General features: G+C 37.5%; 1 protein-coding gene across 20 annotated transcripts; it reads right to left on the bottom strand.

Annotated features, from left to right (window-relative positions):
- LOC123864760 (inter-alpha-trypsin inhibitor heavy chain H4-like) lies at positions 1 to 27863 on the bottom strand. Of its 20 annotated transcripts, none has more exons than XM_045905400.1 (26): positions 27675 to 27863; positions 16118 to 16258; positions 15553 to 15749; positions 15190 to 15300; positions 14616 to 14869; positions 13735 to 13838; positions 13511 to 13651; positions 12775 to 12975; positions 12126 to 12291; positions 11401 to 11556; positions 10937 to 11074; positions 10480 to 10646; positions 9828 to 9974; positions 9354 to 9527; positions 8749 to 8836; positions 7846 to 7974; positions 7000 to 7101; positions 6523 to 6570; positions 3792 to 3824; positions 3401 to 3430; positions 3190 to 3228; positions 2097 to 2147; positions 1734 to 1772; positions 994 to 1181; positions 463 to 626; positions 1 to 99 (listed from the first exon to the last, which is right to left on the bottom strand). In XM_045905400.1, exons 2-26 carry the CDS (start codon positions 16232 to 16234, stop codon positions 51 to 53), a joined length of 3033 nt encoding a protein of 1010 aa, XP_045761356.1. In that variant the 5' UTR covers positions 16235 to 16258; positions 27675 to 27863; the 3' UTR covers positions 1 to 50. The 20 variants fall into 20 exon arrangements, 19 of the variants coding, with proteins under 19 accessions (XP_045761356.1, XP_045761357.1, XP_045761355.1 ...); XM_045905401.1 differs by having other exon boundaries at positions 16118 to 16253; XM_045905399.1 differs by having other exon boundaries at positions 16118 to 16243.

The following is a 27863-nucleotide window of genomic DNA, read 5'->3' as shown; positions in this document are numbered from 1 at the left end:
ATATTTAAACATTTATTTATAAAATTATCTTAATTAATTTAACATTTCTATTAAGGGGTTTTGTCAACATCAGCTCTCGCGCAGCAAACACCAGCGTATCTGAAAAAGAAAGAACATTGTAAGTATTTTATTTTAAAAATCGACTTCTTGCTCTACGTTCATTGACTTTCTATCTCGTAGCGACAAGAGCTTTAATAGAAAAAAAAATAGCTCAGACATGCGATCTCTTGGCTCGCGTAGTTTGCGGTGTCAGCGATCGGTGGGAGTAATCGCTCGTCAAAAGCGTGCATTCGCTCATAGGCCAACTACAAAACTATCTCAACTACATTCGCTTCTCGTTGCTTGCCGACTCGTTTCTAGTTTTAGCTTAACTCGTTTCTCGCTAATCGTCAGCGATCGGACAATGGACCTAATGGTGGCGATTTTCTTGAGATATTAATATGATGGGTTCTCATTCCTTACTTGTTGTCGACGACGCAGTAGCTCTTCTGATAGTCATCGGCAGTGATGCTTCGGGCGGCGTGGCACCGCGTGAGATACACGCACACACTCGCCGCGCTGTCACTCGCGCCCACCGCAGACGTGCTGTTCGAGCATTCGGTATCTCCACCATCCGCTTTAGGAGGCTGTTAAACAATAATTATAATTTAATCATTCTGTAACTTAATATATACTACACCGGCACTGATAAATCTCGGAACAGCTCATCATCATCATCGGCCCACTACAGAGCACGGGTCTCCTCTCAAAATGACAACGAATAAATTCGGGTATATAATACCTAGTGACCCCCCTCGGCTTCTCACGGGTAGCTTATTACAATTTTCGTAAGGGTCTATCTCTATTTTTCAGAAAATCGGGCAAATCAAAGAGCTCTCGCGGAATTTCCTAATAACCTAAATCCATGCCGATGCACGACGTTGCAGGCATCAGCTGATTTTTAATAATTTTCTTTAGCTGTTTAGGCTACTAATCATCTTTTTATCTACTTACATCATCATCTTTGGAGAGCTTAAGAATGACTTCGGTTCCATTGTCGTTAAATGCGAGTGTGTCCTTGAAGGGGTTGAGCAACGATGACGTCCACTCAAAGAATTCTAGATGATACGACTCTAGCTGAGCTGTTGTAGTAGCGTATGTTGTAAGAATGATCGGCGTTGTTGTACGAGTTGTTTCGAACCCTAGATAAGAAAACATAGCTATTAATAAATAAATAAAACAGATTCCCTTCAATAAATATGAAAAGAAAATTAAAAACACAAAAATAAAATATTATTTCGATTAAAATTATTAATACCTAAAAAACTTAAAGAATAGGTATTGTTAGTAGGTGATTCATAGAGGTATTCTAATTTAAAAAGTCTTTCTTGAAAATTATTTAATTGAAATATAAATTACTTAAACGCATTTAATGTAGTAGGATTAATAAGTATTTTATCCCAATTTTTTAGAACATCTCTATGTATTCATATGACGACAGTACGTAAAACAAATTGTACCTATTTCTTACATTACTATTGCGTCCGGCGGCGAGGTAAAAAGTAAACTATTTCTAGTTAAAAGGTACCTACCTTTTATCTTCCATAAGTCGATAGGAAACCCCGTGGACTATAGACGTAGACCATACATGCCACATGGAAGATGTCTACCAAGACGCGTAGGCAGAGATAATCAATTAAACAATTTTTTTTTGTGAAGAGGACAAACACACATTCAGATTTTAGAACACTTACCATAATATGGGCTATAAGGACCAGGTGGGCCGGCGAAGCCTGAGAAGTTATGAAAATCGTTAATATGTAGGTACAATACGATTTTAATTGGAAAAAAAATACTGGCATTAATAAGATAAGGAGGTTCAATTACGACTCGCATCCTAATATTATGATTTCATACGCGTTGTTAGGATCCACACAGAGATTTAATTAATTATCTTCGGAATTACTATTAATTAATTAAAAAAATGACATAATTAATCTTCCCTTCGTGCGATTATAAATAGATAAATACCTACATAAGATGTGTTAGAATCACGAACTATGGAATTGATTCGGATCCCTAATAGAAAAAATATTTTAAGTAAGTATATGACTTACCAGCACCACCACCTCCACCGCTATAATATGGGCTTGGTAAACCGGGTGAGCCTAAAAATCACAAGAATAAATGATTAAGTATAACTTTGAGTGAAAAATTATCATAGCTATAGGTGGATTTTCGAATCGAGCCTGTCGCTACGCTCGAAATATTACGTCCCCTACATTTGCATAGTGGGTACAGTCCGACAAGGCTCTTTTGGCGCGTGACCAAAATTGGAACTAAAGCTGCCATCTTGAGAAGTGCACTTGTTGATAGTTCGCTGTCTAGCAAAAATTATTATAGATGGAAAGACTTTCAAAATATAGGATAAAGTTTGTTAAATTAAATCCAGACTGCTTCTCTTAAAAATACCACCACGGACAGCTGGTTTATGTTTTATTTGTTGGGGGAAATTTGATATACCTATGTATTTATACATTAATATATACCTATATTTAGCCTATATAGGTATATATTAAAGCCACGTCTTTGGGGGCAAATGTTATACCTACGCCTCACACGAGCATCCGCCACTTCTGCTAGCCAGCTATACATAGATGTAGCCAAAAGTCTGGTACACTCGTGCGCTCACGGGTCACAGCAAACTTATGAATTTGGTCGGTCCATCACATGCGCGGTCTTAGCCTATGTTAGTTGTGTTTAAAATAGATTTCTAATGGTGAAGGAATTGTTAAAATCGGCTCAACAGTTTCACAGTTTATCGATTACAAACAAACATATCTTGCTTCTTTAAATAATATTAATATAGTGAAGATTTTCGAAATCTATTTACTAAACCCAACTTAATCTCTTCTTTTTTCTTGTTGGAGGTAAGTATTTATTTTTGATTTGTCATATCCGTAAAATTGAATTTATCATGACGTCATTTTATTATGGCGATTATGGCCAATGATACTCGAACAGTAAGTCTAGGTAGGTAGGTAGGTATTTAAAATCAAAATTTGCAGAGAGGCAATAATCGTCAGTCTTTGTTATTAATAATTTTACGTGTTATAACGGTCACACATACACATACGTACACACACACACATACTACATAGGTAGGTATCTACGCTAGAAGAGATTAAGCTTCAAAAAAATAAGACTTACCAAATACGTCACCAACTGGTCCCATTGCAGAATATTGATCTATTGGAAAAAAATAAGTACCTTGATATGTAAATATTGTAGGTCTTTATAACGTATATGTTGTAGATATCGGAAAAATGAACTCTTACCTTCTAAAAAATTTACAGCAATAAGCATGCAGTAAGTACAAAACAATAGGTCTTTTATAACAAAATGTTATGTAAAAACTTACCATATCCAAAAGTACCAAGACGTCGTCTATCTGTTGGAAAATGTACATTTCGTATCCTTAAAATTGACGGAAAAATCATAAAATACCTAGTTACTTATGCCATCAATAAATAAATTGTACTTAGTTGAAATTTAGTCTAATAGCACTATGTAACTTTCTATAAGGGAAATAATTGAACATCAATTAAATGACTATGCATCAAAGGCATCAAAATAAACTAATCCGCTATCACAACTTGCGACATACAATGTACAATTATAAACCGGTCAAGTGCGAGTCGTACTCGCATACGTAAGGTACCATCGAACAAGATAGAGGGATATTATAAACTTCGGGCACAAAACAAAGTCATTTCAGAAGAAGAAATCAAGAAAGTCTATTTAGTACTTACTATAATCCATCATGCCGCCTGGTTGTAGTCTACCTGTAAGAATATAGACCTTAAATAGGTGGGTATACCTATCTGTAGTACAAGTCTTATGCTGGCAATACAAAAATAAAGACCAAGTTAAAGATATGTATAAATAAGGTGTAAAATGTTTACGTCAACGTCCGGCATACATAAGTGCGAATTTCACTTGTTTAAGAATAGTTCCTACCGATAGTAAACGAACACCGCACACATTTAGCTCATTCAGCGAATGAGAAAGTTATTGTTATATTGCTAGCACACTCCAAATACGTATTATTTATGTTCTTGTTTAAAAAAAATCTAAGAAAAGCGAGTGGAAGTCTTAGGTTGAAATCTATAGAGCGCACTTTGACTTTGCTTAGACTTAAATTGCAGTTCAGTTCAGTATAACGCTGTCTCGAATCAAATCAAATCAAATCATTTTTATTCAAGTAAACTTTTACAAGTGCTTTCGAATCGTCAAAATAATCTACCACTGGTTCGGAATGCTGTTCCTACCGAGAAGAACCAGCAAGAAACTCGGCGGTTGCTCTTTTCAAATGTACAGTTTACAATAATATGCCATACTGTATACAAGCAATTGCAGCGCCGTGTATTGCTGGAGCGAATCAAATCCAAGCTTTTTTGTATTTACATAATCTTCGATTGTATAATAAGCTTTTTTCAGCAGCATACTTTTAATAGATTTTTTAAACTTGTGTAAAGGCAAGTCTAAAATGGATTGTGGAATTTTATTATAAAATATTACACTCATTCCCACAAACGACTTTCCCACTTTCCTGAGGCGGAGCGTAGGATATGCGAGCCTATTACGGTTTCTAGTTTGCCGGTCGTGGAAATCACCGATTTTTTTGTAATTATGAATGTTTTGTCGTACAAAAATTATATTAGTGTAAATATATTGAGAAGCTACTGTAAGAATACCTATTTCCTTAAATTTCTCTCGTAGGGAATCGCGCGGTTTTAAATTATAGATTGCGCGTATTGCCCTTTTTTGTAATACGAAAATTTTTCCAATATCTGCCGCTTTGCCCCATAGTAAGATTCCGTAAGACATAATACTATGAAAATAGGCAAAATATACAATTTTTGCAGTTTCCACATCAGTTATCTGTCGAATCCTTCTAACAGCGTAAGCAGCAGAGCTGAGTTTACCAGCAAGTGTTGATATATGGGCGTTCCATTGAAGCTTTGCATCTAAAGTTATCCCCAGGAACACGGTAGTTTCTTCTACTTTCAACATATCATTGTTTACCATTAAATTAAAATCATTTGCCGTCTTAGTATTGGGCAATGCGAATTCGATACACTTAGTTTTCTTTGCATTTAAAAGCAAATTATTAACAGTAAACCAATGAGTAACCTGCGATATGGTTCCATTTACATCGTCAAAATTATTATCATTTCTATCGACTTTAAAAATCAAAGACGTATCATCAGCAAATAGTACAATATCGCAAGTATTTTGGACGAAATATGGTAAATCGTTTATATATACCAAAAACATGAAGGGACCTAAGATAGAGCCTTGTGGAACACCCATTAGTGAGGCTGATCCGGATGACTTCACATCATTTACACATACAGTTTGTATACGATCACTGAGGTAGGATGCAATGAGACTAAGCGCAGAGTCTTTGATTCCATAGTGGTTCAATTTAGCCAAGAGAGTCTCATGTGCAACGCAATCGAATGCTTTAGACAAATCACAGAAAATTCCAATAGCATTCTGTGAGTTCTCCCATGCATCGAATATATGCTTTAAAAGCATTGCGCCCGCATCGATTGTTGATCGACCTTTAGTAAAACCATACTGCTCCGAATGAAGTAATTTATTCAGATTAAAGTGCTGGAGCAGTTGGTTGAGCATAATTTTTTCAAATATCTTGCTAAAAGTCGGCAAAATTGAGATTGGCCTGTAATTATTTGGGTCAGTTTTACTACCCGATTTAAAAAGAGGAATTAATTTACTGTATTTCATAAGATCTGGAAAGGATCCTGCATCTACGGACTCATTAAAGATTAGAGCAAGATATGGAGCAACAATATCAATAATATTGCTGATTACTTTTACTGAAATTCCCCATAGGTCTCCTGTTTTTTTGTACTGTAAAGATTTGAATACTTTAACAATATCATATGGGGTAACGTGTTCAAATTTAAATAATACACTGCACTCAGAAACATTGCTCCTTAGAAGAGTGTAGGCTTCCGTTGGCGACGAGTTAAGGGAACTGGTAGTGGTAACTGGAATGTTTCGAAAAAAGTCCTCAAATACGTTTGCTATTTCTAAGTCGGAGTCAGTAATATGGTTGTTAATTTTAAGTTCCAATTTATTATTTTCCACTTTACGTTTCCCAGTTTCATCTGTGATGATATCCCAAGCTGCTTTGATTTTATTATCAGAATTAATAATTTTCTGTTTTATGTGAATTGACTTAGCTTGTAGCTCGTTTTAACAGTGTCTTAAAACTGAGCAAAGTCTAAGTGTACTCTATAGATCTCAACCTTAGACATGTTGTGCCCACCCCACGTAGCGTGGTATAAGGACAGGAAGAAGAAGATAGTAGTAGTATAATTTCCTTAAACTATAGTGAGCACAACGAGGTCACCTGTTGCTATCACCCCCACCCAAGAACAATTGCAATTCCAGAAGAACTGCCGGGTTTTTAGAAATATAATAGAAAATAGATATAAAGGATATACTCACTTGATGAACTCTTAAAGAACGCCACTGTTCTCAGAGGGTTTGAAAAATCTGCCAAACCAAAACATTTTTTCTTTACGCGTGTTCATAATATTATCTTAAACAAACATCAAGTAAAGAAGTGCCCAATGAATTCCATGAGTCAGCAGAAGCACTTTCCAGTCATGATCCCATGGAGCATGCACGATACAAACCCTTAAACGGACCTATATCTGTAAAAAGCTTTCATACAATTAAATAAAGTTTATCCGTGATCTAAATATATTGACATTTTATTATTTGACGCTAGTAGAGTTTGAATGAACCGCAGCACCGCTTGCTGTGGATTTGGGACACAATTTATGACAATCTCCAGACTCCAAGTCTACTAACGCCAAATCCTGAATAAAATTACATTAAGCCTACGTACTGTCGTCATAAAGGTTAGTATTGCAAAAGTATATAAATAATAATGTATAATGATGTGTTATTATGTCTTACCGTAATCCATATCATCCTCTACCTGCAAAGCATCTGGAAAGTGTGCGGCGTCGAGGGCGAGAGGCTGTATGTTTCCGCTTGCGAAATATGGTGGTGGCAACCCTAAAATGTATAATGAGTTTAGTGGCCAAAATGAATGAATGATGTTTATAATAAGCCCTCTGCCCCCTAGCACAGTTCATGACATGTATTTAGCTTGGAAATAGCATTTGAAATGCACAAGCAAGCTACACTGGCACATAATATGAAAAAAGGCTACAAACATTGAGTCACATATTACTAGGTAATATTCATGGCCGTATATCTCAAAGGCGATAAATAGCGCGAAGAGATGTGAGCCGTCTCCAACGACCCAAAGAATATTGAATAATAATGAGCTGATCTGATTCCCACTTGGAAAGTGTTTTAGCGTTCTGAGTGTCATCTAGGATGTGTATGACGTCATGATAAACCCAATAAACCATCCGTGTAAACAAACTGTGGTAGAGTTTTATTTTTTTAAGGAACAGTCAAGTTTTAATTTTTGAACTTTACCCATGTTACTGTTTTAATAATAAAATCAGTGCATATTCAAAATACAGTGTAGGTACACCACTATACTTTTTAACTACCAACAGCTTAAAATATCTAAGGTTGAAATCTATAGAGCGCAATTTGACTTTGCTTAGACTTAAGTTTGAGTTAAAACGAGACAGATTTATGCTAGCGGTATAACGCTGTCTCGTTTTAACAGTGTCTTAAGTCTGAGCAAAGTCCAAGTTCGCTCTATAGATCTCAGCCTAAATCTTGTAAGTAAGATCAAAATATAGGTAAGCCGCATAGGATAGGTCCTACTATATCTTTTACCTGGCAGTGAAGCAAAGCTACTGGCTCCAATGGAAGCATAGTTTGAAGTCAGGTAGGCATTATTAGGCCGTGACGCTGGAGGCGGTCCCATTATGGCCAAGTGAGGAGTGAAAGGAGTTGAATAGCTCGCTAAAAATGAGAAAACAGATTCGATATTTTTCGTTACTAGAGGATGCCCGCGACTTCGTCCGCGTGGATTTAGGTTTTTAAAGATCCCGTGGGAACTGTTTGACTTGCCGGGATAAAATGCCTATGTCAATTACAGGGACGCAAGCTACTTCGGTACCTTTCATACAAATCGGTTAAGCGGATGGGTTTTTAGGAATCCCGTGGGAACTCTTTGATTTTCCGGGATAAAAATTAGCCTATGTCTATCCCCGAGATATAAGCTAACCCTGTACCAATTTTCGTCAGAATCGGTTAAACTGTTGAGCCGTGAAAAGGTAGCAGACAGACAAACAGACACACTTTCGCATTTGTAATATTAAAGTATGGATAAACAACTTTTTTTTAACGTTTGAACTAGTCGTGACTGTTATTTATTAAATAATTAAGTAAAATTAAGTATAATAACTATCAAAAGCTAAAATCGCGCGAATAAATACAAAAATGTATCCACGGAGAGAAGTTAATATAGGGCTCTCTCTGTTGCCTAATCCCATACAAATGACATAGACAAAAAGTCAGTGGGCTTTAACCATTTTAGGTGACCAACTAATAACAAACGAGCCTTTAAGTTTTCCGTACTTATCCTTCGATGAGTATGTAGCCGTAGGAGGTGAAATTTTAATAATTGTTTTTCCACAGCGAAAAAAAATTAAATACATCTTGGTAGTACTACAATCGATTTACATTTAATGCACTAACTTGCTAAAACTATTTCATACCTAGGTGTGTACTTACGTAAGTTATCAACGGATTCAACATCAACTGCGTTGGTTTCTTCTGGCTTGACTACTACTAATGACGTCAGAGGTGTTACGAACTCGTACTAAAAAAAAATACAAAGATACATAATATATACAAGATTGATTGAATTGTATTTTTCAAAAGAACAATGAACATAAGTAACGTAATTGTTCTAACGTCTAACTTGCCAGTGAATAGTACAAAACAACAACAACTGGATATTATTGGTGTATTAGAAATCACGCCATGCATTGCCAGAGCAGCGCGGGAGATAGTGCACGAGTGCGGCGCAAAACACAGGTGCACTCTCTATTGCCACATCCTCATAGCCCGATGGGACGGAAATCCGACACGACCGGAGGGATCAGATGCAGGACCAAGGCTTTCCGTGCTCTCCGAGGCACGGGGGTGACACACCTCCAACTTTCTAAATGCTGGCTAGTATTGAGAATTTGTTAACATAAATACCTAATACCTAACTAGTTATATATAATATATGTATGTTTGGCCCGACCCGGGAATTAAACCCACGACCTCGTCATCTGCAATCGAACATGCTAACCACTAGAGCAGCGAGGTAGTTAACAACGGTAACATACCTTAAGTGCAATAGCTAGGGCCTTCTTCTCAGCGCTGTCGTCTTTCGAGTCGTCGGCCGCGTCGCGCTTGTCCAGCAGCTGCTTGATGGTGAGGTAGGCCCATAACCGCTCCAGTGGTAAGTGCTCATCCTTTGTTTTAGGCACGATTACTTTTTGAGATACTTCGTAACGTTTCTGTAACCAAAACAAAAGTTAACGACACTCTTTCTTTATTCGTTTCAAGAATCCAAATACTTTGACTTAGAAAAGATTGGAAATTAAGTTTTTCTCCACTAACAATAAAACTTGCAGAAATCGACAGAGATAGCTGACGTCTGCAACAAACTACCATGGACGTACATACTAAATGCCTAACTATCGATTCCCGATATCGTATCATTTGCCGAATCCCAATAGTGGAGGCGTTCCCCCCGTTAAACACATTCAAGCAGAAACCCGCGCTCATTTTTTACAATATTCGCCCGATGTACTTACTCTGCCAATGCCATCATCGTTCCCGCAAAAGGCGTTTACTTGCGGCGTAATCTCAGTGGCGTCATCCGCGACCTGACCCACGATTGCCACCTCCGAGCCCGCGTTGATTGTGCGGAACTTATTACGACTCAAAGATCCTTCTTTTATCTGAAAAAAAAAATGTACTGAATGCAATGTTGTGCATCTACGCAACAACCTACTAGATATTTTTAAAGGGAAGCATCTAAACAGATGTCTGAGATGGGGACCTCAATCGCAGAACAGAAAGAAATGAACGATCCATATTCATTCAGTAAAACACCGATATTTTTTTAAAGAATATAAGCCATAGTAATCATGACTAATATTTCACTTTCCCTTCCAACTAAGCATAAAACTTGTGCTAGGAGTTACTTTTGTTTAGGAGGTAGTTGTGTTGGGTACCACAACATTGCAACGGGTGGGGTTAGAACCCTCGACCTATTGGATTTTAGTCTGCTCCTTAACCGTTAAGCTATTGAGGTAATGAGAGAATATCGCTTAGGTGTCCAATGATACCGGATCCATGTTCCACATGGTTAATGTCAGAAACGTTGAGCAAAAACGCTTTTCCAATAGAGTTGAGGATAAGATTGAGGAATATGTTCCGTGAAGACTTCTAATTGAGTGTTACCTGTTTCTCAGGGTAGAGAAACTGCACGTGGGAGAGGAGCGGCGAGGACACCTGTCGGTAGAAGTCGTGCAGCTGCAGCGCCGCGTCCGCCGCCTCGTAGATGTGTCGCATGAAGCCCTCGTTGCGCAGCGACAGCTTGCGCAGGAACGCGCGGTCCGCATCTTCACCTGCGAGTATAATATAAGTACGTCAGTTAATGAAATGCATTTGAGGAGTGTGGAAGTCGGAGAGATCAACGTACAAGGATCAGTACTTACAATAGTAATTTAAATACTGCGAAACTGCTACAGTCCTAGCCCTAACGCAAGGCCTACCTATAGCATAATATAATCGATTCCTTCCTTAATCCTGTGTGAGAAACTATAAAAAAATACGAGGTTTCCTTCTTGGTCATTTGTGAACGAAAAATTTCCTAACGGAAATTCAGATACCAAATATCCATGGTGTCATCACTTACCAAAAGCGAGCGAATACAAAGACGCCCGTTTATCGCCGGAGTTCTTCTCAGTAATGAAGGACAGAATGCGAGCAGTGCTGGTTTCACCAACAGTCGGATCGCCGTCCGTCAAGAAGATGACGATAGGCTCCAACTCCTCTGGAAAGTTCAAAAAAAATACTGGTATTTTTTCACAAAATACTTCTATCCAGTGATGAGCATCTCTTTACGTAGCGCAACGCAGTTTTGAACTTTTTCAGTCTAGACAAGCGCGCTCCTACTTAGACCACATCATTGCTTTTTACTATCGTCAAGCGCAACCCTATCTTGGGATAAAAAAGATCAAGAGATTGGCACGATGAGTTAGATTCTTCAATTAACTGATCAGAAAAGTAGGATAGGAAGTTATTATGTAGAAATTGGAGGTAGATCAAGTTGTATTATTGAACAGACTTTTGGGACAGAATATGAGAAGGTTTACTTACTTTCTATTTTCTCTGTCTTCTTAGTCGTTGCAGCAGTAGTACTAACACCATCAGTTGTAGTGGCAACTGTACTCGACACATCTGTTTCATTTTCGTTTCGAGTACCCTTTCTTACAAGATTGAAGGCCACTTCAAGCGCGCTGTAGATGTTAGTACCTGCGTACGTTAAAAGAATAGGCAAAAACTCTTCTGGATCGTAACAATCATTTTACTAAACCTATAACTAGACGATTCCTGTGCATTGAATACCAAAATATTTTGGAATAATCCAAGGAAGCATTATTATTAGCGATATGAACCCCAAAACATACCTTTTTTCCGTCCGTCTGTCTGTCTGTTTGTCTGTGCACGCTTTATGCTAAAACTGCTGAACGCTGACGCAACTTAGAAAATTTATAGCTAACACTCCAGATCAACATAATATGATAGAAAATAATAAGCATCGTTCAGGATAAGGAATGCTAATATTTTTTGTCGATGTTGTGACTTCATAACCCCGATTATGACAATCCTATTTTTTATAGGTACATAGGTGGGACCAGCAGGTGGGTTTTACGTAGTTAAGATCTAACAAATAGTATTGCAGCTAGAGGATGGAACGCCTCAACGGGTAGCAGTAAATCTATGGCAATCGATGTAATCACTTTGTGGAAACCACACGCTTTTAACCATAATATATATCTAGCCAACTAGCTACATAGTTTATCATAAACAAGGTGCATTACCTCCAGATGCATTGAGTCTGGACACAATAACTTTCGCCTTAGCAATATTTTCGGCTGTAGCGGGTGACGGAGGCACCAATGTCACAGGAGTATTACGTGTGTTGAAATACGAGTAGTGTGAATAAGCTGGCGCCGGTTCCTCATCAGCTTCTTTTAGTTCATGAACCTGTTTACAAGCAATTAATAAAAATCTAGCTTCTAGAGGGGAGAGAGGGTCTAGGCGGACCCTCGGGGGGCGGACATCAATTTTGGCTGGAGATATAAAAATTATTCCTTTGTCAAAGTCTTAAAGTATATATTATGCAATATTTGGTACATATGGCTGAAAACGGCAAGCGGCGCAAGTAGGTATGCCTCTCTTATTGAGAGTAACATTTTTGTTCCGTTCGCCGTGGAGACCCTGGCCATGGAGTCTTAGTGCTAAAAAAAATTTACGAGACATTTCACCGCGTTTAATAGCCTCATCGGGTGATAGAAGGGCTGGCTCATTTTATGCGCAACGGATCAGCCAGGCTGTCCAGCGTGGAAATGCAGCCAGTGTAGCAAGTTTTATTGTAATATTTTAAAATTTGGTTTCTGAATATAATAATCCTAAATATAATATCAGTCCTAAAATTGAAACCTAATAGGTACCTACGTAATAACTTACCTTAACATCAGAGTTGAATTCGACTATGCTGAAGTAGTCATTTGGATTTAGGTCGGATAGTATGGCCTCCATGGCGCTACGCAGCTGCTCGACCTTGCGGCCCATCATGGACCCTGAGGTGTCAAGCACGAACACCACGTACTTGCTCAGTGGCGGGAGTGACGTCGGGGCCATAAAGTGTACGAAATACCCATCGTTTACCTGAAACATAATCATGACATGATTTCTAGTGTCACCTTATCAAAATAACAATTAAATAAACAAGTGTAAATTAAAAAATTATAACACCCCCGACAAGTGAAGGTTTACAATGAGCTGATAATTTTCAAACGGCTGAACCGATTTTCTTTCAAACAAAAAAAAAATCTACAATACCACAGACAGATACACACGTCAAACTTATAACACCCCTCTTTTTGGGTCGGGGTTTAAAAATAACAAAATGCCAAGCGATCTACTGTTCCGGTACAATGCCTTATAGAAACCGATAAGGGGTGGCATGGGTTAAATAAAACTGCCATACCTCTTCCAAGTTAGCCCGCTTCCATCTTACACGCATCATTACTTACCAGTACCACCAACTGTGATTAGTGATGGATCACATTTCAAACAATCGATGGCTGATATTCTTGCGGTAGTTGTGTGGCCAATAGTGAAACAATCGGAGGTGATTGTTTGGTGTTAGGAGTATTAGCTAAGTCAAGGAATACCAGGGATATATGAAGAAGATACGTACCAAAATTTCGCCGTTGTTGGTTCGCTCAACGTCATATTGCACTACGAACTGCCCGAGCACTGTAGCATCTTCATCGTTTTCTTCCTCCGTGCTGCTATATCCAATGTACTTTTCCGATGAACTTTTTTGCTTTGTTTTCTCCTGAAAATTGTGTACATGTTGGGTTAAACATCCTCTTTAGGTTTAAACTTCAGCTACTTCCATATATTTAAAACAATTCATACCGCATATATTTGAGCAAGCCTCCTCTGTTCTGTTAGATCGGGAGTAAACGTGACGGTTGCTTCTTTTTCGTTGGTACTTTTTTGAATAACAGCCTTCGAGTTTTCTGTAAAATGTAAGTTGTAATTACTTTGAGTTATACACAGTGCCTAGAGACAGTTAGCGTCAGATAAAACGAGTTTTGGACGGCAGTGGAGGAAATGTTGTGTGGGTGTTCCTAAAGTGCAGGTAGCGAAAGTTTGACTGATCAAGCAATAGCACAACAGTCTAGACAAGTCTTCATCACGCCTTACTTTGCTGCACCAAATAAATTCAGTGTTCACTCATCTCAGCGCGCAGGTCAGTGTTCTTTTTATCTGACGCCAACGATACAATATTATTTAGACTCTTATTAAATTGTGGATTCAACACCCTAAATAATAGTAGGTAAATAAAGCATAATGAAAGTTTAACATACTTAGCATAAAATATGTAGGTATGACGGCAAAATGAGATTGCCCGACTAGTTTCGAACCTGTCCGTAGTCCTTATTCAATAGGCATCTTATCACTGACGGGCTTTTTACACTAAGACAACGCCATCGTCATTGGAACAGAACATTATGAGTTCCGCATACCTGGAATACAGTGAAGGTGCTAGTGACGAAGATCTGCAGGAACAGTCGGGAGATAATCTAGAGCCACTTCCCCTCCCACCTCAGCTCGCCTCACAGCGTGCATCGTGTGTTGTAGCCTGCACGTCTTCGCAGTCTCTTGGGTGCCTCGTCGCAAACAGAGCCCCATTGAATAAGGACCCAAAAGCCTTCGAAATTAGTCGGACATTCTCCAACTAACACGTGAGTTAAGCCGTCATACCTATCATATATTTTTAATAAAGTACTTACGTGCGTCTTTCTCCGTCGCATCAACTTCATTGCCGGTCCTCACTTCAGGTACCCGCAGTGCGGTGATCTTCTGCGATTCTTTAATATGCACCACGACTTCCATTTTGGGCACAAAAGAACCAGGATGCAAATTAATGGCATGATTGTACAATCCATTCCGACGGACCAGAAACTCTTCGTATCTCAAGTCGAAGACTGCTGTTGTGTTGCCTTCCACGTTGGTTGACACCGTGAAGTGGTTGGAGTCGCGAGCTCTGTTTAAATTCATTAAGAGATTTTAGATAAAGTTATGCCTTTATCTTGAAGTTCTACAATTTCAGATAAAATTCTATTTAGTTCCATCATCATTATCATAACCATCCGATCGCAGGTTATAACTGAGCACAGAGACCATAATCTTACTAGTTTAGCCATAATCTAACCACGTTGGCCAAGAGAAGATTGGCAGACTTCTCACAACTTTGAGAGACCATTATGGAGAACTCTCAGGTATGCAGGTTTCCTCACGATGTTTTCTTACGCCGACAAGTGGTATTTAACACGTTGTATTTAGACATAAGTAAAGTTTACTTACTTTGTAGCGACGTGTGCAGCGCCAAGGCCCTGTGATACCGCTTGGGTGTAAATTTGCTTAGCTTCTTCTTTTTCTTTCACATACGCTTTGTAGGACTTTCCACTCAGAATCCTAAAATGACAAACAACAAAATAATTAAAAAAAATGCCCATTGAAATGAAAAGTGAAGCAAAACTTGCAATGAAGTATATTAAGTATGTTTGCAATTTGGAAATTGGTTCCGAACGTTATTATGAAACGGATTTTGTTCTACATGGACACTATAAAAATTATCTATACGTATTTATAGGTAAAATACTAGTAGCACAGCGCTACCTCGGTGCGCATGTACGCATCTCTGTCAATTTGATAGACATAACTTACATAGTAAAGCCGCTGATGAAGGCGGTGTCGGGCAGCAGCATGCGGAAGGTGACCTCTTGCGGCCGCGCGTCGGGGTTGTGCACGTGGGTGAGCACCGACGTGCGCGCGTAGCGCAGCGCTACCTCGGAGCGCACGCGCATCTCTGTCAATTTGATAGGCGCGCGCGGCTTTTCCGTTGTATCTACAGGTACAGTACTCTGCGAAATGAAATAATAATAAACTTTCTAACAATCTAACAGGCACGATAAGGCTGAAGTATTGAACACTTTCCCTGAGTCCCAATTTGGGTGAACTACCCAGTTGCTTGAAGTGCTTTATCATTTTTAGGGGTAAGTAGGTACTTAGGTACCCCTAAAAATTATAAAGCACTTTCGAGGCAGAATTGACTGTAGATTGAGTTGACTATGTACCTATCTGCTAATATGCACGTCTTCATTTTACGAAATGTATGACTAATCGCCTTTTGTCGCGTCCCAACACATCACAACACAATAGGTACTTATTAGATGCCTGCTGCAATAGTTTCTGCGGTTTCAACAATTTTTCACACGAACGCAGTACGTACCTTCTGATTATTGTCAGCAATCACTACATATTCATCTTTAGTAGGGAACGCGGCGGATGGTGCGCTGGCTACCAATACACTTATGCACAGCGCTATCATCGGCCACCGGGGTTTCATGATGATTACCTGTAACAAATTAACCTTTTATTATACTCACAATATCTGCTCATAATCGATAGATGCTATGTAATGTATGCAAACATTAGATGACTCTATTTAAATACATACGATGGATCTACACTCAACACGCTGCGACGAAGTAACTTTATATGGGTATTTTAACGAACAAACTAAGTAGATGTCGCTTCAGGATCCTCAATCTCGCTAACAAAGTTTTTACAATTTCTTTGATTTCAAGTTGCCAAAAATTCATAGGATGTTATTAAATTAGCTGTGGCGCAGCTATTGCGTACAATGCAATAGGTACAAGTATAATATTATGAATTATTTTACCTTGATTGATTTAGACACACTATAACCATACCAACTAAGCATACGAAACCGTGTCTAGTACAGCATCTATATTCTATACCTTTAAATTGTTATTACAAAAAACACACTAACCATACCAACCCAGTATACAAAACCGTGCCTAGTACAGCATCTATCATAACCTTTAAATTGTTCCTACAAAAAATTGGAAAATCATCTTACAAACTAAAATGTTTGTTCTTAGTTTTCCTGTTGCGAAGTCATCGTTAGTACCTAACATGCAAATAGAACTCCTTTATGAACTAGCCGATCTATCCCGGCATCGTTTGGATACAATTTCTGAAAATTATTTCTTATAATGTACGATCTATGATAATAATATAAAGCAATACTTAATAATCTATATTCTATGAATCTATAAATCTTTATGTGACAAAAATTTACAAGGTAAACACGTAGTATAACCATGGTAGTAACACACTAACTAAGTAGGATTCCGAATGTAACATCAATAATTATGTTTTGTACCTACCATGTTCTACGCAATCACACTATATAATATTATAAAGGCGAAAGTTTGTATGTGTGTGTGTGTGTGTGTGTGTGTGTATGTTTGTTACTCCTTCACGCAAAAACTACTGGACGGATTTGGCTGAAACTCAGAATGGAGATAGATAATATCCTGGATTAGCACATAGGCTACTTTTTATCCCGGAAAACCAACGAGTTCCCACGGGATTTCGAAAAACCTAAATCCACGCGGACGAAGTCGCGGGCGTCAGCTAGTGAATAAATAAAAAAAACGAACATGCATTAGAGTACGCAATATCTCAATTTTCTATAAGTATCTACCACGGCCGAGCGGTTTGAGCTCTATCTATATTTCGCGACATACAGAGATGGCAATTGGGGTAAGGACGCCCCGCACACCCGGACAGCTCCCACGCTAACCCGGTGTGGGATAGCGCGGGTGACGTGCGGATGTACGAGGCGTCCTCCCGCCTCATACCCCAATTGCCATCTTGACCTGTCGCCTACTACAGACCTACAGATACCTACTTACATTGATATCATGTTCCAATCAGTTTCACCTTTTACCTATTACACATTGACATGTGTATAGATAAGTACCTACCTAACAGTGAAAACGTTTAAAAGTTACTGATATCATCCATCATCATTATCGTTATCAACCAATAGATGCCAACTGCTGGACATATTCCACATAACGAGTTGGCGGGAGCCGCTTGAATCCAGCGGCTCCCTCCAACTCGTTTGATGTCGTCTCTCCACCTTGTTGGGGGTCTTCCAACGGTGCGCTTTCTGGTCGTCATTCTAGCACCTGGGACCCCACGCCTATCAGGTTTTCGAAATATGTGCCCTGCTCATTGCCACTTCAGTTTCGCAACCAGTTCAGTTACGTCTGTTACCTAGATACTCTGAAAAGTTCTGTAAAGAAGACAGAGGACCGTGATTTTCCGCGCTCTCTCGATAAGGCCTATCTATGTCCAAAAGTGGACATAGGTTGCACTTAGTGCAGGATGGACGTAGAAAAAAGTAGATAGGTAAATCCCCTGCAATTAGATTAAACCGTATACATATCGATCACACATAGGTATGAGTTATGACTACTGTTTCTGTAGTTAAAGCGTAGGTAAAGGTTGATCATGATAACATTGCTATTTACGAGTAAGTCGATGATTAGTGCCAACTTTGGATTTTTGATAAAATGTAATTAGTTTTCAACAGTAGGTAAACTTTACCTATGTAAAAACCTATGTGGTAGGTACCTACTTAGGGGCATAAAACATATTATATATCTTTTGCAAACTAGCAAATTGTATTTGTTTAGGTTTCTTAGCAGTAGAAACAAAGAAAATCCAAAGGATTAGGTAAGTATAAAACACACAGCGGAAACTGCACTGCATGACGTCACACTAAGCGCGCGCATACACGTGTATAGTTTGCAAAAGAAGGCGCTGTACCGACGACTTACTAAGTAGGTCTAACCAGCCAGACTACTCAATAAATTTTACTAATTGAGCTCCATGCAGTGTGTAATTAGCAATTACTTAATGTACACGATAAATAATAAAAACCGGTGTAGTTTGAACCAGACCGAGACGACACGATGGACTTCTACTAGTAGGTAGTATAATAAAACTTCTCCCTTGAATCAATATTAATTATATATTACATTACTTGATTTACATACAGCTTGTTTGTTACTTAAGGAATACACTTCTTCACAATTTATCTGTTTGAATGCTCAATAAGAACTAACTTAAGTAGTCAGCCATCCGGCCTTAATATCATATTTTCCATTCATTAAATTACTGAACTGAGAAGAGTCTGTGATTGGACTGAACTTAAACTGAATTGACCAATGGGAACCTTTTAAAATTCCATCCAATGAGATTCTTTCTAAAATTCAATGCAGTTGTAAAAACAAGTATGTGATTTGACTGAAACAACAAATTATTTACGTCAAATCACACACTCTCATTTTTCTAATCCTAACGAAATACTGAATTGACCAATGAGATCCTCTTAAAATTCTATCCAATGAGATTCCGGCAATTTTATAAAAAGTATCTGATTTGACTCAAACAATAAATTATTTAGTCAAATCACACCCTCAATTTTAAAATCATACCGAAACAATGAATTGACCAATGAGATCGTTTTAAAAATCCGTCCAATGAGACTCTCCCCAAGCTTCAAGTAATTGTAAAAAAAAGTATGTGATTTGACCAAAACAATAAATTATTTAAGCCAAATCACACACCCTCAATTTTAAAATCATAACAACATACTATTAATTGGAAAATCATGACATTCGGCCATCGGACACTGTGTCGCCCCCTGGCACACACAATCATAAGTTGTAATTTTACCTAAATCATGACATTTTAGTTTCATTACAAAACACTATTATTACATTTTCCAGACACAACATATAAAAATAATTTCAATTTAATAATAGGCTAGAAATAAAATCATCTATTACGCTTTCATCTATTAACATTACGCTTTTCTTAGAACACTATTGTAAAGATACTTACAATTTCGTAATAACATAGAGAATAAAATCATTTTATGTATATTTCACTCACACAAAATCAAATTTCTATGTAATTAAAACAACAAAACCATTGAACATAACATTTTCCTACTACATTATTATAAAGATAATTACAATTTATTAATAACAAAAATCAATTAATCATCTTTGTATAAATAACACAGTAAGAAGTAACAGTAATACAATAAGAAGAAATATATGGAAAGAATTTACCTAATTTACATAAATATTATGGATTTTTCAAGAGCTTGCATTAATAAAAATACAAAAATAAAGACAAACCGGGGGGGGGGGCCTTATACCCAAATATGGGATCCTTATCTACATTGAATAGTGATTAGCTACTCGAACAAATAATTACACAATAATAATATATGTATGTATATTATAGCGATAGATATAAATGTAGGTATATACTAAGTAGTTTTAAACATTTGTAAACTAACAATTTTACTAACCAACACTGTAGGTACATAACATAACATATGACCACACACACGTACTAACAAAACTAACATAAAATAAAGGTAAAATAGTAATAATAAAAACATAAATAAATCAATCATCTTTGTATAAATAACACTACTCAGCGTCACTTTTACCAGCGTCGTCAGAACTACTCTCGTCGGGGCTATGTAATTCTAAAGCTTTTATATGAATCCAAGGTCGGATTCTATCAGCCGCAATGACAGTTTTATAAAGTTTGCCTTTCTTAGTGAAACCGGGAATATCTGTTATTCTATAGCGGTCATTGCCTAGAACTTCAGTAACTTTGTATGGACCCACAAACTTCGACAGAAGCTTTGTACTTTTCTTATCATTATCAAAATATTTCGAGAAATTTTCACTAAATCACCGACGTCATATTTAGTTGCGGGGATTCGACCTACATCATGTTTTTCCTTTTGTTCTACTTGGTCTTTCTTGATATTATTACTAATTTGCTCTCTAACTTGTTGTAAATCTAAATTATTATTCAAACAGTGTTCGGTATTAAGCTTATTTGATAAAACATCGCGCAATTTAATTCCAAACATAGCTTCTGTCGCAGTTTTCTGTGTTGAGGCATTTACAGTGTTGTTGATGCCCCATTGAATTTTACTCAGACACTTGTCCCAGTCGCGTTCATGGCTTGCAAAGTTTTGCGTTGACAATGAGTTCAAGATGGTTTGATTAAACCTCTCTGCTTGTCCATTAGCTCTGGGACAAGCTACTGCGTTCAATATATGCTTAATACCAAGTGTCTTACAAAAGGTCTGAAAAGCTGTTGATGTAAAACTTGTGCCTCGGTCAGAAACAATTCTAGCTGGAAGTTTGAAGTCATAAAATATGTTTTCTAAAACTTTAATTGTGCTTTTGGTTTTCAAATCTTTTACCGCTCTTACGAAAACATTTTGTAAAAGCGTCTACTACCGTTAAGATGTGGGTATTACCATTTTTACTCCTAACAAAAAGCCCAAGATGATCTATATGAATCGTGTGGAATGGTATTTGTACTTTTTCTATTGGGTACAAATGACCAGACTTTTGTCTTGACGCGTTATCTTTATTATAAGCACACTCTAAGCATGCTTCAAGATACTTTTTAACAAATTTTCTTAGTCTAGGGAACCAGTATGAATGTTGTATTCTTTTTAGAGTTTTTGTATACCCGAGATGGCCAATTTCATCGTGGTTGGCCCGACATATTTGCCATCGAGCACTTCTCGGAACAACTACACATAGCCTATCATCTACCCTCCTATACACGGCATGGTCTCGTATAACATAACTGTTACGAATGTCCTTGCTTTCTTGGTCATTTTCGGGCCTGAGAATTTTAAATATTCGGGATATTTCGGGATGCAAGAAAACAAAGTAAATCTTCAGGCTCCAAACTATTTTGCGCCTGTGCCCCATTCCTAATCGAACGGTCGCTAATACCGTATATAATACAGTCAACAGCCTTTCGTCCACTAATTTCACATCTATTTAATAATCCTAGTTTATCATAAAAATATTCACGAAGACTTTCCTCACTACGTGAAGTGCGGTTCAACATTTCTTCTAAAAGACGTCCATAATTTTCTTCACTAGGGAAAGCCTTCCTGAGTTTAACTTGCCATTCATCCCAAGTGAAGACAACTGTTGGCAGTGCTTCAAACCATTTTTTAGCTAAGCCCGCTAACTTTTGCAAAGAGAAGTGTACAGTTTGTTTCTCGTCCCATCCATATATAGCCGCACATTCGTTAACTTTCCGGAGCCAGCTTTCGATAGTTTGGCCTTTACTTGACGGATTAAACTCCGGAATAACATTGTTAAGGTTGTTGTTATTCCAGGAGTTTTTGGAAGGATCTCTTGAAACATGCTTAACTAACTTCAGGATATCTTTAGCAGAAAGATTTTTTACACGCTTACGTATCTTCCTAGGTACAACCTCTTCGCTGGAACTAGATGGGGACGGACTTCTCCACCTAGCCTTCTTTTTGTTAGGTTTACGCAGCGATCGCGCTGGCGTATCAGTTGGAGTACCGGGTTCTTCACCGGACATCATCACACCTCACTGAAATACGTATAATTTCAAATTGAAATTCAAATTCACAAGATTTTTATTCAATTAGACTTTTACCAGTTCTTTTGAATCGTCAAAAGCATCTCCCACTAGTACCATTTAGAACATAATATAATTCACACTCCTTAAAATACTTTCCATAAAATTTCATCAGTGTGGTATAATTGCAGTAACTGCATAGAACATATTACTTGACTTGGTTACAATTGTTAATAACAATACTAGTTGACTTCGAGCTACTAAGGTGTTCATAAAACAGTTTTATCCGACGACTAGTGACTCACTCAACAACAAGTAGCAATCATCACTACCCACTCAATAAACCAGTGAAGCCACTAGCATGCCCCCTAAACTATCATAATCCGACGACCAGTGACTCACTCAACAACCAGTAGGAAGCATACCCACTCAATAAACCAGTGAAGTCACATGGTTCGCCCCCTAACATGATCCGGCGACTAGCGGCTCACTCAACAACCAGTAGGAAGCATACCCACTCAATAAACCAGTGAAGCCACTAGCACGCCCTCTAAGCTAACATAATCCGACGACCAGTGACTCACTCAACAACCAGTAGGAAGCATACCCACTCAATAAACCAGTGAAGTCACATGGTTCGCCCCCTAACATGATCCGACGACTAGCGGCTCACTCAACAACCAGTAGGAAGCATACCCACTCAATAAACCAGTGAAGCCACTAGCACGCCCTCTAAGCTAACATAATCCGACGACCAGTGACTCACTCAACAATCAGTAGCAAACATCACTACCCACTCAATAAACCAGTGAAGTCACATGGTTCGCCCCATCATCCGGTGAACGATCATAGTTCACATATCAATCAGGCAACTTGTCATAAAAATTATTAGTAAGAATAACCTCACAATTTATGTTCACCTTGCATTGCTTGTAAGTAATTTTACATCAAAATTATCATTAATATCAATAATAATTAGGCAAAAATTACAAATAGAAAATATTATTTCTTTAAAAGAAGGTAGAAAAAGATCACGATCATTGGTTCCCTTTACCTCAAACATATCCTGTTCTATTGCAAGCACACGATATGTTCCGCCAGTATGTGTAACAATGCGTGCTACAGTACTGCTAGAGAGTAGCCCTAGCCACGTACACACACACACTATTACACATAATTTAAACAATAACACATTATCAGAGAGTCGCCCTGAAGTAATGTGCAACGTCACGTAACCAACAACTCGTAACAGGGTACATTGTTTTATTCAAAGTGGGTAGAAGCAACAGAAAAATCACAATTATTGGTTACATCTAGCTCAAACATATCCCGTGCTATCGGAGGGTAGCCCCGACCAAGCACGTGATATGTCCCACCAATATATGTAACAACATGCGCTGGAGTACTGCTAGAGAGTAGCCCTAGCCACGTACCCACACACGCTATTACACATATCCTAAACAACAACACATTTCAGAGAGTTGCCCTGACTTAATGTGTTGCGTCACGACTTATGTAACCAAGAAATCGTAAAAATAAAGTTGCTTAAAAGTGGGCGCTTAGCAATCGCGTTTAATTCTTTTAGTAAAATTAATTACAAGCAATTCATTTGTATATTTTTGTTTTCGATCACGTACCTTTTTTTTTCCTGGATTCTTTGTCACTTCTGAAGTATAATAAAACTTCTCCCTTGAATCAATATTAATTATATATTACATTACTTGATTTACATACAGCTTGTTTGTTACTTAAGGAATACACTTCTTCACAATTTATCTGTTTGAATGCTCAATAAGAACTAACTTAAGTAGTCAGCCATCCGGCCTTAATATCATATTTTCCATTCATTAAATTACTGAACTGAGAAGAGTCTGTGATTGGACTGAACTTAAACTGAATTGACCAATGGGAACCTTTTAAAATTCCATCCAATGAGATTCTTTCTAAAATTCAATGCAGTTGTAAAAACAAGTATGTGATTTGACTGAAACAACAAATTATTTACGTCAAATCACACACTCTCATTTTTCTAATCCTAACGAAATACTGAATTGACCAATGAGATCCTCTTAAAATTCTATCCAATGAGATTCCGGCAATTTTATAAAAAGTATCTGATTTGACTCAAACAATAAATTATTTAGTCAAATCACACCCTCAATTTTAAAATCATACCGAAACAATGAATTGACCAATGAGATCGTTTTAAAAATCCGTCCAATGAGACTCTCCCCAAGCTTCAAGTAATTGTAAAAAAAAGTATGTGATTTGACCAAAACAATAAATTATTTAAGCCAAATCACACACCCTCAATTTTAAAATCATAACAACATACTATTAATTGGAAAATCATGACAGTAGGTATAGTATCGCCAACATATTTTCATGGTCATTTTGTCTACATTTACATAACTATATACATAAGTAGGGAAAAACGTAGGTGAATACCCATAACGAATCAAAAAGTACCGTTCATTCAGAAACTAATAATGAATCAACCGTTGCAAAGCGTAAATTCTAAGGCGTAAATTAATATTATACCTACCTAAATCTACCGGCCTGTAACATGTAATAAAACTTTCGTTGCATTATGCATAGCACGTTCACATTGTTGTATAAAATGTGTCAACACTACTAGAAAAACTTAAATATACACCGTTGTACTATGTGTTGAAAAACGATGAAGCAAGTTGGGCGATCCTGCACCAGAAAGTTGATTATACCCTCCTACTAAATGGACGGACGAGATCAAAAATCAAAAATCATTTTGCAAGAGGAGAAAAAGATCGGAGTGTATAAATCTGTTCAATCTGAGATCTATGTCGTCCTTGAGTCGAGATGACTGCCAAAATATTCCTAACGACGTAGGTACATTATGAAAGAACCTATGCACCAAAAAGTTCCCGAGAATTCGACACTGCACTGAAAAAACTTTGGTCTGCCTAATCTTCCGTACGCCCGCCCTTAAGCCCTACGCCTTACGCCCGGTTTCTCAAACGCATGAATTATGCAACCGATTCGACTGCTAGCAGATTGTTAATTTCAAATTAAAAGTAATTAATTAGATTATTGGTTGTATTTACCCCTAATTGCCAAACTAAACTGAACTGATAGGTCGAAGAATCTAATCTAATGCTATCATCTGTTTTACGAGATTTTCCAACCAACTATCAATGTGAGTTCTGTGAGTGCGAGTCGCTACGCCGCCGCCGTTGCTATGTAATAGACATAATTATAATAACGGCTTTTTTAGGAGTTTAAAGCCCCGAGATTTTGCATATTAATTTGTTATCACAGACATATTTGCTTAGATAGGAGACGGTCTGTAAGCAGCTTTTAAGACACACTAGCTCACCCACCCTGGCTTCGCTGGAGTAGTATTTTTAAAATGAGTGAGTGGGTGGAATATCCAAAAATTCAAAATACGTAGGTACCTATTTACTATTAACTAAATACTTACTTTTTCATTTTTGATCGAAAGTTCAAATACTGATTTTCATGGCTATAACTTGAAAAATGAGGGACTTTCATACAAACTTTAACCCTCTTTATTTAACCCTCCTAAGGATCGAATTTCCAAAAAAAGCTTGGATCGTATGTCAAAATTTAAAGTTTTACCCCCAGCAGTTTAGGCTGTGCGTTAATAGATAAGTAGATCAGGAGAAGTCTTTTTATAATGTAGAGAAGATTTGGAATCTTTTACGAGTAAAATAAGCTAAGATACTTAGCTATGTTAAAAAACTATTTACTTAAGTGAAAAAGTATTTAAGTAAGTAGGTAGGTACATATTTATTTATAACAGAACTAGAGGATACCCGCGACTTCGTCCGCGTGGATTTAGGTTTTTAAAGATCCCGTGGGAACTGTTTGATTTACTGGGATGAAAAGTTGCCTATATCAATTACAGGGACGCAAGCTACCTCGGCACCAAATTTCATAAAAATCGATCAAGCGGATGAGTATTTAGGAATCCCGCGGGAACTGTTTGTTTTTCCGGGATAAAAAGTAGCCTATGTCCTTCCCCGGAATGTATAGTAAGTCTGTACAAAATTTCATTAAAATCGGTTCAGTGGTTGAGCCGTGAAAGCGTAGCAGACAGACAGACAGACAGACAGACAGACAGACAGACAGACAGACAGATAGACAGACAGACAGACACACTTTCGCATTTATAATATTAGTATGGATAGCGTCTGATTACGTCACGATCCCCTCTGATGAATTGTGAGGATGGGAAGCGCTAATTTGGAAAATACCAGTCGATATACCTAACCACCTACCTCGAGACTATTTTACCTTTTTTCGCATCAATAGGTAGGTACTCGTAATTGCATAGCACCAAGGCTCCTATTAATTAATTATTTAAAAATTATATCAACATTCGATAAAACATATTGGAATCCAACTTTGAACTTATAGGAGATGATAATATTATAAAACTATCTATATTGTAAACCTTCCTTTAAACAAGTTTAAAAAATATATTGCAAGTGTACTTCAGAAAAATGACACAATCGAACATTTTATGTGAATGATAAACGAGCGTGGATTTGACTCGTAACTTGTTACATCAATGTGCGGGATTCAATCATTCAATCTACATACTGATATTATAAAGAGCTATAAAGTTTACATAAGTTTGTTTGTACGATTTTGAAAATTCTTTCACCAGCAAAAAGCTACATTATTACTGAGTGACAAGATGATTTCCAAAAAAAGGTGTGAATGTGAAAGGTGAAGGTGATTTTCAAAAAAATAAGACATCCTTAAGAAAATTGTAATAAGCAACCCGCGCGTAACCGGGGCGAGTCGCAGTTATTAATTACTTATACTTAGGTAAATGGCTTAATTTATACTATAGTGAATCGAATATTTGAAAAGAGCAACCACCGAGTTTCTTGCTGGTTCTTCTCGGTAGCAAAATAGTTCCGAACCAGGTGATAGATTAAGTGAGGATTCAAAAACACCTGTAAAAGTTTATTTGAATAAAAATTATTTCTTTTTAACAGTATCTACTTGAAAAATCATAATTCTCTATGTTTTTTTCTTTCTCCAGTCTTCTCCGTAGTTCACAAAATACGCGACATTGAACTGGCGAAACATATATGCCTATTAGGCACACTTAAAATCAAGGATTTTCGGGAATCGCATTGAATGTTCTACTTATTTTTTACTCTTATTTATGTTGGTTTTCTTTAAAAATAAAAGCTGTAAAATATGCAGTTTAAATCAAGCAATTTTTAAATTGTTAAGTTTTTTTATTAATCTGAACAGCTAAGATAGAACACAACAACAATACATAGTGTACCTACCATGCCGATGATCTTTATTTGAACCGCATAGTAACAGATCATAAAGCTCATTACCATGTACCTAACATAAGTTTTATATATAGCCGATGATACAGGTAGGTATATTATGGTAAACAGTATTCCAATAAAGACATCGCCGGCCGGCTTGGTCATTGGTGTTACATAAAACGTAATGAATGGTCAATGGTAGATACTCACTGGTTTGTTTACGCTCAACGAGATGATTGCAGCAATTTCCACTTATGCTCTGGCACGTTCTGCATCCACTGCCTGGTAGAAGGTAAATAACTGAGTAACAGAGAGGCTAATGGTCCCCGTCAGACGTGTATCCCCTCCGTCGGACCGCGCGGAACTTGTTGCTGGGGATATGACGACTATGTGTTTATA

The sequence above is a fragment of the Maniola jurtina genome, chromosome 4 (assembly GCF_905333055.1).
Source record: "Maniola jurtina chromosome 4, ilManJurt1.1, whole genome shotgun sequence".
Classification (NCBI taxonomy): Eukaryota; Metazoa; Arthropoda; class Insecta; order Lepidoptera; family Nymphalidae; genus Maniola; species Maniola jurtina.
Note: the sequence above shows the minus strand (reverse complement) of the source record. Positions and strands in the feature narration are given on the sequence as shown.

What these genes read in the sequence shown, in the direction of transcription:
- LOC123864760 (XM_045905400.1), bottom strand. Translation starts at nt 16,234, where the DNA reads ATGAAACCCCGGTGGCCGATGATAGCGCTGTGCATAAGTGTATTGGTA. An exon ending in GAAGACAGAGAAAATAGAAA is followed by an intron (nt 11,075 to 11,400) that starts GTAAGTAAACCT and finishes TGAACTTTCCAG; the next exon opens with AGGAGTTGGAGCCTATCGTC. An exon ending in AGAGGATGATATGGATTACG is followed by an intron (nt 6,571 to 6,999) that starts GTAAGACATAAT and finishes TTGGTTTGGCAG; the next exon opens with ATTTTTCAAACCCTCTGAGA.